The 14,767-nt window shown below is 39.7% G+C and overlaps 1 protein-coding gene across 5 annotated transcripts in view; it reads right to left on the bottom strand.

Moving 5' to 3' along the window:
• Nucleotides 1-14,767, bottom strand: part of ZNF385D (zinc finger protein 385D) — a 379,934-nt gene that overhangs the window by 54,274 nt on the left and 310,893 nt on the right. For all 5 annotated transcript variants that reach the window (XM_063128331.1, XM_063128341.1, XM_063128350.1 and 2 more), the window contains one exon: nt 12,717-12,879. In XM_063128331.1, coding sequence (XP_062984401.1) covers nt 12,717-12,879 — 163 coding nt within the window. The remainder of the gene's footprint in view (nt 1-12,716; nt 12,880-14,767) is intronic.

Here is a 14,767-nt window from a genome sequence, read left to right as displayed (position 1 = left end):
CTCAGGGCTAGGCTACACATTTCTTTAATTAAATCAGGTGCTGTGGGATTTTGAGGGGGGTATCCTTTCCCTCCCCAGCCGTGCCTCTGCAGAATTGGACCCTCTGTGTGGCTAGGAATGGACGATCTGAGAAATGGTAAATGATAAGGGAAACAAGCAGGATTCCAAGGACATAGCACGTCTGCGGGCACATTCCACTCTTACTTCTCACTGTAGTTTGGCCCTCACTAACATCCTTGGGGTGTGAAATACAATGGAGAGGGTGCCATGTAATGAGAAGGAAGAGTGGAATGTGCCCCCACAGACATGCCATGTCCTTGGAATCCTGCTTGTTTCCCTTATCATTTACCATTTCACAGATCGTATGAAATAAAGACAACTGGTATTAGCAAAACTGTATTCAACAAGAGACTACACTAGCAAAAAAAGGACTTGCAAAAGAGGAGGGCATATAGACCACTAAAATATAGACCTCTGGTATTAGCAAAACTGTATTCAAAGAGACTACACTAACAAAAAAAGGACAACACACACAAGGAACAGAATAGACTAGGCAGCAAACAACCATACCCTGTTAACCTGGAAGTTAGTAATGCTGACTTCCTATTAATGTATTTAGGAGTAAAGGCTTGTTGTAATGGCCACCTTTAACTTGATGAAAATCTTAAATCAAAATGTTTGTTCAGTCATATTTGCATCATAAACAATTCCCTTTGGATTATGAAGAGTACTTGTTCACTATGCAAAAAGATGCATTACGTAATTAAGTATTGGGTCTGTCAGTATGATGCAGTTTATTCATCTACTGCACACAAAATATTCTGAATTTTCATGTATATAAGGTAGTGTTGTTATTGTTAAAAAATACTATGTTCTTAACTCATTTTTATCTGTCGGAATAAAAAGAACAAGTCAGAGGATTGTGAATCAACTGTTCTTAAACACCAGATCAAGAAGTATTGTGTTATCAGTACTAAAGGCATATCTACTTCCATCAAGAAAAGGGAAACCAGCTTGGAAACATACACAGACAGCCAAAGCAAGCAGGCCAGAGTTGGTGTTATATGTTCAAACATTCTGGTCTATGTTATTAATCCGGCTGCTGCATTTTGCACAAGCTGCAGCTTCTGAATAGTCTTCAAAGGCAGCCCCATGCAGATTGCATTGCAGTAATCTTACTTAAAGGTTACCAGACCATAGACTACTGAAGCTAAGTTATCCCTGTTCAGATAGGGGCATACCTAGGCCACCAGCCAAAGCTAGTAGAAGGCACTATGTGCCACTGAGGTCACCTGAGCCTCATGTGACAACAGGATGGACACCAACTATCCAGGCAGAAGAACCACCCACTAGCACCTGGATATAGTGTCTTGTCTGGATTGAGCTTCAGTTTATTAGCCCTCATCCAGTCCACCCAGGTACTGATCTAGTAACTTCACAACCTCAGCTGATGAAGAGGAAAAGCAAAAGTAGAGGTACTTGTCATAAGCATACTGACGGCAATACACTCCAAAACTACAGATGACCCTACTACCCCGAGGGTCCTGGAGAATCCACAGGGCCAAACAATATTCCCTAAGCATCATCTTCTGAGCCGGCCATCCAACTACGAGTAGAACTATTACAATGCAGTACATACACGCCACTTCCAACTCAGGCAGTCACCCTAGAAGGATACCATGGTCAGCTAAAATCTTTTCTTTTTCCTAAAGCTTTTAAAACTTGATGTTGTTCGGACTTTATACTGTTAGTTTTACCCTACCCTGTGCCTGTTTGCATTCTCTTCCCCTCCTTATTGTTCTACTATGATTTTATTAGATTGTAAGCCTATGCGGCAGGGTCTTGCTATTTACTGTTTTACTCTGTACAGCACCATGTACATTGATGATGCTATATAAATAAATAAATAAATAAATAAATAAATAATAATAATAATGGTATCAAAAGCCACTGAGGGATAAAGGGGAATCAAGGGTCACTCTACCCTTGACTCTCTCCCAACACAGGTCATCATACAGAGTGACCAAAGCTGTTTCCATACTAAAACTTGGCTTAAATCCAGACCACAATCTAACTTCACCTGAACTTTGATTATGAAGTATCTTTCAGTCTCACCAGCATTTAAAAATTCCATGTTTTGGACACACAAACCTCTGTGTAATTCATAACAACATAATCAGAGGAAGCAGAGGGAGTGTGACTCAGTGGTAGAGAACATGCTTTGCATGCAGAAGATCCCAGGTTCATTCCCCAGTATCTCCACGTAGGACTGGAGAAAACACCTTTCTGAAACCTGGAGAGCTGCTGCCAGTTAGTATCAATAATACTTGGCTAAATGGACTGATGGGCTGACTCAGTATAAGGCAACTTCCTATGTTCATAAACTTGGCCCAGCCAAGAGGAACATACCCATTACCAGCAAACAATTTCATTAGTTGGAATGGGAAAATTTGAATGGGTAAGAAAACATTCTTCTTTTTTAATCAGCTCTGTAGACTAACTGTTTAGTTAGAGTCAGTACGTTTTGTTCCTTTAAAAAACAAAACAGACATGGAGCTTTGTTATTTCATTATTGTTTATTAAATTCATGTATCACTTCCCATTGCCCAAAACAAAACAAAAACAAACAAACAAAAATCTCAAAGTGATTTATGCACATAATACAAGAGGAAAAAAACAGAGATTGGCACAATCCAAATTAATACATAATCTAAAAACCAAACAATGTGAAAAGTGTTCATTTACAATACACAAATTATCTCTCCCTCCTCCAAGCCAGCACCATAAAATCAGCCCACAATTGGGCCATAACTGATGTGCAAATCCCTGGGGAAAGAACTATGCCTTTGCCTGAGGCCAAAAAGACAACAGTATCAGCAGCAGGCAAACTTTGGGGAGTGTGTTCCATACATATGGGTTACTACAGGAAACGGCTTGTTCCCAAACTGTCACTCCTGCAAGCTTCTCTCAGAGGGAGCACACAGAGGAGGGCCACTGAAGCCAACCACAGAGACTAGATAGATTCATATGGGAAGAGGTTCTTGAGGAACTGGGGTCCTGAGTCATGTAGGACTTTAGAGGTTAAAACGAAAACTATGAATTTGGGCCAGAAACAAATAAGCAGGTGTGCTAAGACCAGACTTATACGTTCATGTTCCCTAGCCCTAGACAACAATCTGGCCACAAATTCTGCACTATCTTCAAAGGCAGCCCAACATATAATGCACTGCAGTAATCTAACTTACAGGTTACCAGAGCATAATTACTTTATTTATTTTATTTTATTTTATTTATTTATTTATTTATTACATTTTTATACCACCCAATAGCCGAAGCTCTCTGGGAGGTTCACAAAAATTAAAACCACAAAAAACATCCAACAGGTTAAAAACACAATTACGAAATACAGTATAAAAAGCGCAACCAGGATAAAACCACACAGCAAAGTTGATTATAAGATTAAAATACAGAGTTAAAACAGTAAAATTTAAATTTAAGTTAAAATTAAGTGTTAAAATACTGAGTGAATAAAAAGGTCTTCAGCTGGTGACGAAAGCAGTACAGTGTAGGCGCCAGGCGGACCTCTCTGGGGAGCTCGTTCCACAACCGGGGTGCCACAGCGGAGAAATTACTGACACAACCCTGGATAGATTATCCCCATCCTGATACGGCTGAAGCTGGTAGAGCACACTCCACACCATGAAAGCCACCTGAGCCTCCAATGATAACGATGGATCCAGGAGTACTCCCAAGCTGACAGGTTATGTATCAAGCCAGACACCCTTCCCCACCCCTCTCCTGACATAGGTCATCATACTGTGCAACCAAGTCAGTCTCAGTACCAAAACCAGGCTTCAACCCTGATTGAAATGGATCCAGAAAATCAGTCTCATCTAAGAGTGCTGGATCTGATCAGCAACCACCTTGCCCAGGAAAGGGAGCCATACTAACTCAAACTCATCCAATAATACTGGACCAGACAGAACTCTGGACACCTCGTGAGATTGATCAGTGGAGTCAAGGTCCTGTCAGATGCAAGTGAGTTTAACCTCAAAATGTAGGGCAAATAAATCAAAGTGGCCCACCCCTTATTATTTCTTCTGTGTGTCCCTTCAGTACACTGAAGATACCTGCTCCAACATGTGGTCCCTTCTTTCATCCATAGTTATCTACCATCAGATGCCTTGTAGGAAGGATCCCAGGAGAGGGAGGGAGGGAGGCAAAGCACCTGCTTTGGTTGAGCTGAATGGTCCCCTCCCCATACAGTGCTATCTACCACAAACTGCCCTGTGGGAAGGATCAATAAGTTGATATTGATTTGTTGTAGTTTTAATTCATTATATTTTGATGTTACTTTGGAAGTAAATAAATGCATAAATAAAACTGAGAGCTATGTTTTAAGTGTAACATCCATAAGGGCCACAAATAATTAATGGCAATATGAGCATTGTCTTATATAGTCTTTGAATATCTCCTTTTGATCTTCTAATTCAGTTTCTGTCCACTGTTATCCTTTCCTCTATTGCTCCTTTTCAGTCTACTGCTTTGTGCAAACAGCTGTTGTAATTGCCTGTGTCACCTGAACTCCATTTAGGGAGTGAGCCTGCCAAATTAGTAGTGTGTGCCATTTCAGCCTGTTCACCATCTGCTCACCATCAGTGGCCAGTTATAGGTTTAGGAGAGAAGCTTTGAGTGGAAATGTACAAAATAACGTGCAAAAAAGAACAAGAAAATATGTCTGTTTGGCACTGACAGCTTCTTTCTTCTGCTCAGATCTTAATTTATTTTAAACAATGATTTCTGTCTTTTTCAGAATACCATGATTCTCCTGAATGTTTCCCAATCTTGTCTATTGTTTCAACTTCATCTATTACTGCATTTCATTCTTTCCCCATCAGCACCCTCAGGCAAAACAACAGACGTATCAACACTTTCCTTGTCAGAAGATAATTTGTCAAGGCACAGTTGTTTGAGCAGAAATGTATTTCCAGATCATACTTATATGCTGTAGAGGGGGGTGGGGGCGGATACTGTATGCAATTACATTCCTCATGTATATGGTCTCTAAAGATATATTTTATTTTCCTATTTGTTAAGTATCTAATACATATATTGCAGTTTGATCCAGTTCTAAAAATGCACCATATAAAACTTAGAAACAATATCAGAGCTGTTGATCATGGTTCAATAACTGTCAAGGGCTGTGGCTTTTCTACTGGGCTGTGGCCGACATCCAATTTCTCTCTCTCTCTCTCTCTCTCTCTCTCTCTCTCTCTCACACACACACACACACACACACACACACACACACACCCAGATGGGCAGACAAAAAAAGAAAGGAAAGTCAAGAAAGGTTTGATCCTATTTTCTATGGTGCAAACTGTTGTAATTAATTCAAATTAATGTACATGCACCAACCAATACCAGCAAATTATTTGGTCCCATACTTTCAAGATTTGACTTATAATCTATATCTAGTTCTGGTAGAAATGTTTGAATGCTATGAAAGAATTTAGAGTTGGAATATCATGCATCCAGAAGTTAGTAAATCCTTGGAAATGATTTTTAAAACAAGCCATTAAGGCTAAGGGTGACATTTTGACCAAGTCTTTGAGGAAGGTCAATATAGCCATTCTCAACCTTCCCCAGTCTCGTGCTCTTTAGATGTTTTGGACTACAACTCCAAGCATTCCCTTTGGCCATGCTTGGGTGTAATGTCACACTTTGGTGACATTAGTTGGGAAGCATAGCCTTTGATATCAATGAAGATACTAAATAATTTTCATTTAATTTATATTAGGACATTACACTGCTTCTTTGTCAAGAAAAGCACAAACTAGTGAAGAGAAAAATAAAACAATAAAAAACAATAATGCAAATACTGACACACAAATACAAATAAACAAATATGAAAACAGCAATAAGAAATGCATTCATTCATTGTTATTTATTACGGTTGCAAACCAGCAAAACCAACACCAAAACATGCAAAGGATAGATAAAAAGTGACATTGAAATGCATGAAATACGTCGTATAAAAGGCTTCATCCAAAGACCTGGAGGTAGATGAAAAATATTTAAAACCCTTCATCTAAACCAGACTTCCACAGCCTGATGGCCTCCAGATGTTTTGGACTTCAACTCTCATCAGCCTCAGCCAGTATGACCAATGATTCAGAATGCTTGGAGTTGTAGTCCAAAACAACTGGAGAGCACCAGGTTGGGGAAGGATGATCTAGCTCTATCTTGCCCTTTTTCCAAGCCTTGGTCAAACTTTTAAAAACATTTTTAAGGGAGCAATCCTATCTTCATCAAAACTCCAGCTGGAGAGTCACAGGAAGCAGCAGAAGTGCTGCTCCACCAATGGAGAGGAGCATTTGGAGGTCTACTGATAGGATGCCACCTGCAATGCCAGAGGACAATTGAAATGTTACAGAAATTTCTGCCAGAGCAGATGTCCCACTGATTGGGATTCCAGCGGCAGTGGAGGGCAAAATGGGGCATTCCTGTGGCATGTCAAAAGCAGCAATGGAACTGCAGATTCCAAAGCTCCCTTGAATCCCAACAAGCCCACGAAATTGATAAGAAACTATGCTACCTCACAACCTGGCCACAGCAAGTCAGCAAGTCTATGGATATGGCACTTGCTACACCTTGGAATCACATGCCCCCTAATAAGAGTAGGATTGCTTTGCCCAATGATAAAGAGATGTAGGCCTTAGCTAGACTGGGCGAAATCCCGGGGCGAACTCTGGGATCGTCCCTGTGTGTGCACATGACACACAGGGGATCCCGGGATCAGAGAGGGATGATCCCTCCCTTGCCCTGGGATTTCACCCTCCCCTTTGGGCCTGCTTTTGCCACAGTCCCAGGCTGAGCCCGAGACTACGGAACGTGTGGCTCGTTGCCATGGCTTGACCCAGCTCCATGTGATTACTCATGCGGAGCTGCGCCCATCGGGGTTAGGGCGGGGGGGGGGCGGGGAAATTAAATTAAAATTAAAAAAACCTCTTACCTTTGTGCACAACCATTCGTGTACTCTATCTTCTTCAAAAAAAATTTAAAAATTGTGGGTGCGATGCCTCTCCTCCTGAGGTCATCAAGCCTTACATGTAAACGGAGGAGGGATCTCACATAAATCACAATGCGAGATCTTCCCTTCTCCGTTGTGGTATAGAAGGTAGGTCTAGCTAAGGCCGTAGTCTTGTAGTACTTCCCAAGAAGTGAGTTTCATAATTGTGCCACAAAAATTTGTGAACCGCCCAGAGAGCTTCGGCTATTGGGCGGTATAGAAATGTAATAAATAAATAAATAAATAAATGAAACTAATGGGACTTAGAAGAGATTCACGTTTGCAGGTTGGTTCCCTACAAGTGTAGTTTAATTGCACACAGTGCCTTACATCAGTCCTCTCAGAGAACTAAGGAAAAAAGGGGGCAGCACAAAAACCAAAGGAAGCAAAAAAAGAGGCAAACCTCAAAAATGTACCAAGAAAAAAATGAATATTTATCAGTAATAGTTCTTGTAAACAATATGGTGTAGTGGCTAGCGTGTTGGACTGGGAGTCGGGAGATCTGGGTTCTAGTCCCCACTCAGCCATGGAAACCCACTGGGTGACTTTAGGCCAGTTACATACTCTCAGCCCAGCCTACCTCGCAGGGTTGTTGTGAAGATAACATAGAGAGGAGGAGGATTATGTACGCCGCCTTGGGTTCCTTGGAGGAAAAAAAGGCGGGATATAAATGTAATGAATAAATAATAACATGTTCAATGCTTTTCAGTTGATTAACATAGGAATATGGGAAGCTGCCTTACACGGAGAGACACCATAAGTGCTTTTAGCTCAGTCTTGTCGACACTGACTTCGTGGTGGCACCAGGCTTGCTTTTTTGAGTCCCTTGTTGAACTGTTTTTTGTTCTACCACATCATGTAAGCATTCCATTCATTCCAAACACATCAGGTTTTATTTCTGAGTAAATATGCATAGGACTGGGATGGTAGTATTATTTTAAATACTAAAGTTTAAAACACTTTTGAAAGTGACATGTGAATGCACACCAGAAGATGTTAATTTCCTGGTTCAACTGGCACTCTGTTCTTGCTTCAGACTGCCTCTGACTTGCCTACAGCTTCCTGCTGGAATCATTCTCTGCCAAAAGCTAATGGGATAAGCAAGATAACAAATGGCTGTTTCACTTCCTGCTTCAGGTTGCATATTGAGTGGTCCTTGCCATAATCTTCATGACTAGGTACTGAAGGTTTTCTGATGACATTTTGTTTTTCTGTGGAGCCAGACAATTGAAATCTTGACCAACGTGCTGTTGCTGACATATTATCTACCATTTAACCACTGTTTGTACATGATATAGTGATAGTGATGGCAATATGACCTTCTCTCAGCTTGCTTCAGATCACACATTAATCTTCGGAACACATTGTTATAAAGCTGTTTTTTGTTTTTCAAAAAGATCCTTCCAAAGACACAGGTAGAAATATGGATGTGTTTTCCAAAGAAAATGCAGAGAGCTTAGTAAACCAGATTTCACAACAACAGATATGCTTTTGAACACTGATATCAGTTTCTAAATACTTGTTTTTCTTGACCAATTTTCTCAGGTTTCTATTACGTACATTCATACTGTGTGAAGCCTTTTAGAAGCAATACAAATGTAATTTCTTTTAGTAGCTCAGTAGTGTGAAAAGCAGAGGTAGACATCTTGATGTCCACTAGATGTTTTGGACTACAACTCCTCTAATCCTTTATCATTGGCTATGTTGGCTGGAGCTAATGGGGGTTGCAGTCCAAAATATCTGGAGAGTATCAAGTTGCTTTACCCCTAATATAGAGGATAAGGACAGCTGAAAGGGAAATGATTCAGTTTAAACATATGTTGTTTACTTAGTCAGAGAAATAGTCTTCCTACCTCATTGCTGTCATTGGATTCCAGGGTTTCTGACTGAAAATTCATTCCTACAATTGTTTAAATGGAGATGCCTGGGACCAAAATGGAACCCAAGACCTGATGCATCAAACATATTGTTTGTCCCACTGAGTTATGGTCTCTCTTGCATGTCTCTTAAGATTGCATGGGGGAAATAACTATTTCTTAAGTAAAATTTCCCCCAACCACCCAATCAAGACTTATTTTTATCAGGTCACATAATGAAAAGCTGGAATATTTGTGCATTTCATACAGTCGTTTATGACATTTTAGAAATTTTAAGGTACTTTTTTTTTCTAGAATTTAAAATCAAACTAGAAAACTTGAAAAAGTCTCATTGTTCCAAATGACATGAAAATACTGCAAAATCGTTTTAATTTTTGTGAACTGCCCAGAGAGCTTCGGCTATTGGGCAGTATAAAAATGTAATAAACAAATAAATAAATAAATAAATTTAATCATAAGGTCTTGCGAAACCACCATCATTTTACACTGCTGTGCATTTCCTTTTTAACATTGTCTCCAATCTTCACATCACTAATAATGGCACCTTTCCCAGGGGTAAACTACTATTCTTCATCATTTGTACAGGCTAATTTATTTGATGTATAAAAAATTAGCCTTGTTCAAAAAATCTAAAGCAGATAAGTTGCAAGACCACCCAGACTCTTGTTTTCTAAAACTGCTATTATTATGCTTCCTGTCCATGTTAGCCACCACATCCAAATATAATCTGATACTATGAACTCTCTCTCTTTTTTGTGGGCTGTTGTACAGATTTTGGAACACTGAACGCATATATAGATACTCTCTTTTTCCAGTGTAAATTAGCTTCATTTACATTGGGTGACTTGCAAAGGAATCTTTTTCTCACTGGAAAATGTACTGAAGTCTGAAGGAAGGGGTGGGCCACTACAGATTTTTTGGAATACAATTTCCATCATCCCTCACGATTGGCTAAGCTAGCTAGAGCTGATGGGAGCCATAGGACAAAACTTCTGGAGAGCCACAAGTTGCCCAACCCTGCCCTAGAGAGATCTAACTTAGCATGTTTATTTTACTTGTATTTACCAAACAACAAAGCTTGAACAAAGTACTGCTTGTTAATACCTTGTTCCAATACACTACAAGTATTTGACCTGAAATATTTGAGGGACAAAAATTAAAGCACACTTAATGTGATTTAAATGTTATATTAGGCAGATAGGAATACTTTAAAAATTTAAATACAATACTTTCCTTACATTGTTTAAATTTAAGAAACAAAGGCACTGAAAACTGCTGACACAAGAGTTAATTTTTAGCAACTCAAAGAATTGTGCATGATATGCCAATAACCACTCATCCAATTCAACAGAGTTCAGTTCTTTCCCACTAAGATTGTTGGGGGCACCTTCAGTTTCGCTGTCACTATTTATTAGTTCCATTTCACTGTGAGACATATATGTATTTCAATGACATATCTGTATCCTAGGGATAATTACCTGAAAAAATATTAATTACAACTTTGAAACTGTCAAGGTTACCTAATATTGTATTTGCAATGGGCATATACAATACAATCCTGCATTGAGCAGTGGGTTGGATTCGATGGCCTTATAGCCCCCTTTCAACTCTAATATTCTGATTCTATGATACATTCATTTTCACTAATGAACCTACAAAATGGAAAATAAACTTATAAACATGGGGAAATGAAGTAAAGGAGAATTTTCTGGAAAACTGTCTGCTGTGGAAAATTTTCCACCCCACATCACTGCCTGGATCCCTCAAGTAATTCTGACGACCTGAAAGCTGCCCTACCTGCCAGGACAGCAGCCTTCCATGTTTCAATAAGGATGTATGACAATTTCATTTTGTTTTGTTTTGTACTAGAATTTGACGTATTCACACCTCCAAATGCTCGCATGTTCTTGAACTTATGCTCGCATTTTCCTGAACTTGTGTCTGCAGTAAAAAAAAATGTGCACTTTAAAAATGCACATTTTTCCAAAAAAAAAAAAAAAGGGGGGGGGAAGGAAAAGGAGAAGGCAGAAGGAGGAGGAGGAGGAGGAGGAAAATAAAACATGCATTTTCATGCTTTAACTTATAGGAGGGCTGTGCACTTTTTTAAAAAATGATGTACTGTTTCCTTATGGTTCTCTTGCATTTTCCCCGGCTTCTCTGCTCAACACTAAGCCTACATGGTATTCTTTTTTCTTCATTTTACATTCTTGATGTAGCTACCACAACTCTACAGTGCATGCAATTACAACCATTCAGCATTTCTGTACAATTTGCTCTGTAGAACGTTTTACAAATATTCTTAGATAACATCATCCAACTGACAGCAATATCTTGGATCAAAACCAATCATTACTACAGATTCATTGAACAAATCTCAACCTCCAAACAAAGTTACCTTAAGAATGACAAATGTAAACCACCAGACATCAACATTATAAGCACGGATCAAATTAATAAGAAAGGGTGACCTGTGGTTTAAGCCTTTCATGTTATAGACATCAGACAAACAAAAATTCTCTTCAGTTGATGAGGAGAAAAGCCACACCCACACAACCTAATGACAGTTAGGTCATATCAGAGTTGTGCATTTGTACATAGTCATCAGACCATCAGAAAACAAACATTTAACAAAAGATACTAGATATCAATACAATACAAAAGCGATCTGATGTAGGAGTAATCAAAATTTGGCAAAGATGAATTCACTGCTCCATGAACACTGTATTCCCTTTACTTGGCAGCAGTCAAAAGAGCAGACGGTCATATACAAAAGCACACCAAGTCCTCCTAACCAATGCCATGCCAGCTTGAGGTGTACTAAACTTCAGTGTGCACCCCCCCCTTATCAAATGACCTGTCAGCAGCAGTGGCCGTATCAAAAACAAATTACTTCACTTGTTTTGCATCACTCTTTTCAGCAAGACTTTTATGTATGCACCTCATGACTTTACATACTCCAAACACATTGCAGTAAGTGACAAGATCAATCCTTTTATGGATGGTGCTGCAACCGTCTGCCTTTGAAGTTTCCCAGACAGTGGCTCAGATTTTAAATACCAGGTTACTCAAATCCCATCACCTTCACCAGCTGCCCTGCAACTGCTTTTGATTATCAGGCAGGGGGACCCACAATCTGTTCTCAATCCGCAGTTTAAAAAGGTATTGTTCAGTGAAAGGTAAGCTGAATAATAGATATCAGTCACACTTACCTGTTTGTGAGAAGTGGGGGTTATGTGGCTGTTATCCAGCTTGAAATCATGCAACACCCATAAGAAATAATAATAATAATAATAATAATAATAATAATAATAATGTGCTTAAAATTTAAAACAATAAAGCTTTGACAAACAATGCTTTTATCAGAGGCTTCCAGTCTCAATTAGTCCTGTTTTGCTGTGTGTGTGTGTGTTTTAAGCTAAAAATGTGTCACAGGCAACTGCAGAGAAAGAAGCGCTGCATATAGACTACGAGGTTCTGAGCAGTTTCGATCTAATTGTTTGCTTGCCATAGATATTACTCATCTTAAATGTATGCATTCATGCCTGAAATGATGACAAGCCTCTTTGTGCAGAAGAGAAATCAGTTACACGACTCATCATGATTACCTTACTTTCATAAGTGTACTGCAAAGAAGAAAGAAATCAATATTACATAGAATGATGGATCAAGCATGAATCAAGGTGGCAAGCACATAGCCAAACAGACATGGCGGTAAACAAGAAAAAATTAAAAAAAGAAAGAAACCACAACAGAGATTATCGCTTAACCTGTTTTGTCAGAGCTGGTATTGATGGTATTGGTAGTGATGGAAGTGAAGGTAGTCTTTGCGCTGTCCTTGGTAGTTACAGATTTCTGCTTATTTTTCATGGCTTCCAGTGCTTTGAGCTTCTTGGCATGTTTAGTGCCTTTGTAGTGGGCCGCAGCCTGGCTCTACAAAGGAGAACAAAATGAACCATGCAATCAGGCTCATTTCTAAACTGGCATTCTCTGTATTAGTACAAATACAGACCACCTTTCAATAATGGGTACCACTTGCCATACCAAGGTAATGACCAAACTGTAGAATTCTTCTTAGAATTATGTTTTGGAAACAGTGGAATATAATTGTCTAACTCCACCGATATTAGAAATATCGTGCAGGCCTACTTTGCTTTCTCACTTCACATAATAAAATACATTCCCTTTTGTAATTTTGGCAATTAAGGATTTTTCCTTTTATAGGAGAAGGAGCAAGTATACTTTCCCCTTTGAAGTTAGTTCTTACTTAAATATAGATTAAGAGGGAATTTAATTTTAACTGCAGGCATGGAAATATCTCAAGTAGACAAGAGGGAAATTATGCCTATCTTTTCTATGTAAAAGTCACTCAGCCTCTACCAAAGGTCATTTTGCAGAATGGGGCTATCATTTTAAAGTGCAGTTTTGAAACCTGGAACAGTAGCAGTTACTGAAGCCTTTTGGTGAAGTTAGATTAAGACTGTGATTAATTTTCAAGGCCAACATGTATGCCAACACTAGAACAAAATGGATATCAAATGGAGATTGTCAAGGGGTAAGCTTATTTATTTATTTTATTTATTTATTTATCATACTTATACCCTGCTCCTCAGCCAAAAAAGGCTCTCGGAGCGGCTAATTGCATGCTTATTGCATGCGAGCTTTCTTTTCTGTTGATGGGTTAATGCTTGTATATAGTTTTTAAAAAGAAAGCTTTATGCATGAGCATGGATGTGCATCCACTTCATTCGAGTACTGACATACAATCCAAATACAAATTAGTTATGGCTTCATTCCAACTCTGTCAATACTTGCAATTACTGGGTTGGATCCAATCTTCACTCCTGCCAGCAGAAGCATCCACTGAGTGGAGTTCTGCTAAGCGGAATGTTCCTGCCAGGGGAAGGGGAGGGAGGTGACTTCTTCTGATTCCTCTTCCCCCTGCAGCTGCTTGTGCCCTCTGAAAACCTGCCCCTTTCTGCCTGTGGGATCCCTCCAGAGGATCCTTCCATGTGGACTGAAGGAGCCCTTCTATTCACAGAATATGAAGTCTAGATCCAACCGTACATGTACAACATGGACCTAAATCTTTTATTGCATTGTTCAACTCGTCCTACTAGTGCAAGACATTTCCTTTCATAGGTCAGCTGTTTGTGGAAAACAAACTGTTTGTATGTGTGCGATATCTTAATTCATTAAAAAATAAAACAAATCCCTGGTATTTTGTCACAGTCTAGCATGACCAAAACAACAGAGTTCAGGATGGCACTCTGGAGATAGGCATTAGCTCAATTTTGAATTACTAGATTAACTGGATGGGGTTGCACTCCCTCTGAAGGAGCAGGTTCATAGCTAGGGGGTTCTCCTTGAACTATCTCTGTCCCTTGAGGCTCAGGTGGCCTCAGTGGCACAGAGTGCCTTCTACCAACTTTGGTTGGTGGCCCAGCTACGCCCCTATTTGGACAGGGATAGCCTAGCCTTAGTTGTCCATGCTCTAGTAACCTCCAAATTAGATTACTGAAATGCGCTCTACAATAAAGACAGTTCAGAAACTGCAGCTTGTGCAAAATGCAGCGGCCAGATTGATAACTGACACCAGAAGGTTTGAGCATATAAGACCTACTCCGGCCCGCTTGCACTGGCTTCCTGTATGTTTCCAAGCCCAATTCAAGGTACTGGTTTTAACCTATAAAGCCTTACACAGCTTGGGACCACAATACCTGATGGAATGCCTCTCTCGACATGAACCTACCTGTACACTATGCTCAACATCTAAGGTCTTCCTCTGAGTGCCTACTCCCAGGGAAGCTCGGAGGAGAGC

The sequence above is a fragment of the Elgaria multicarinata genome, chromosome 1 (assembly GCF_023053635.1).
Source record: "Elgaria multicarinata webbii isolate HBS135686 ecotype San Diego chromosome 1, rElgMul1.1.pri, whole genome shotgun sequence".
NCBI lineage: Eukaryota > Metazoa > Chordata > Lepidosauria > Squamata > Anguidae > Elgaria > Elgaria multicarinata.
This window is presented reverse-complemented; position numbering and strand designations above follow the sequence as displayed.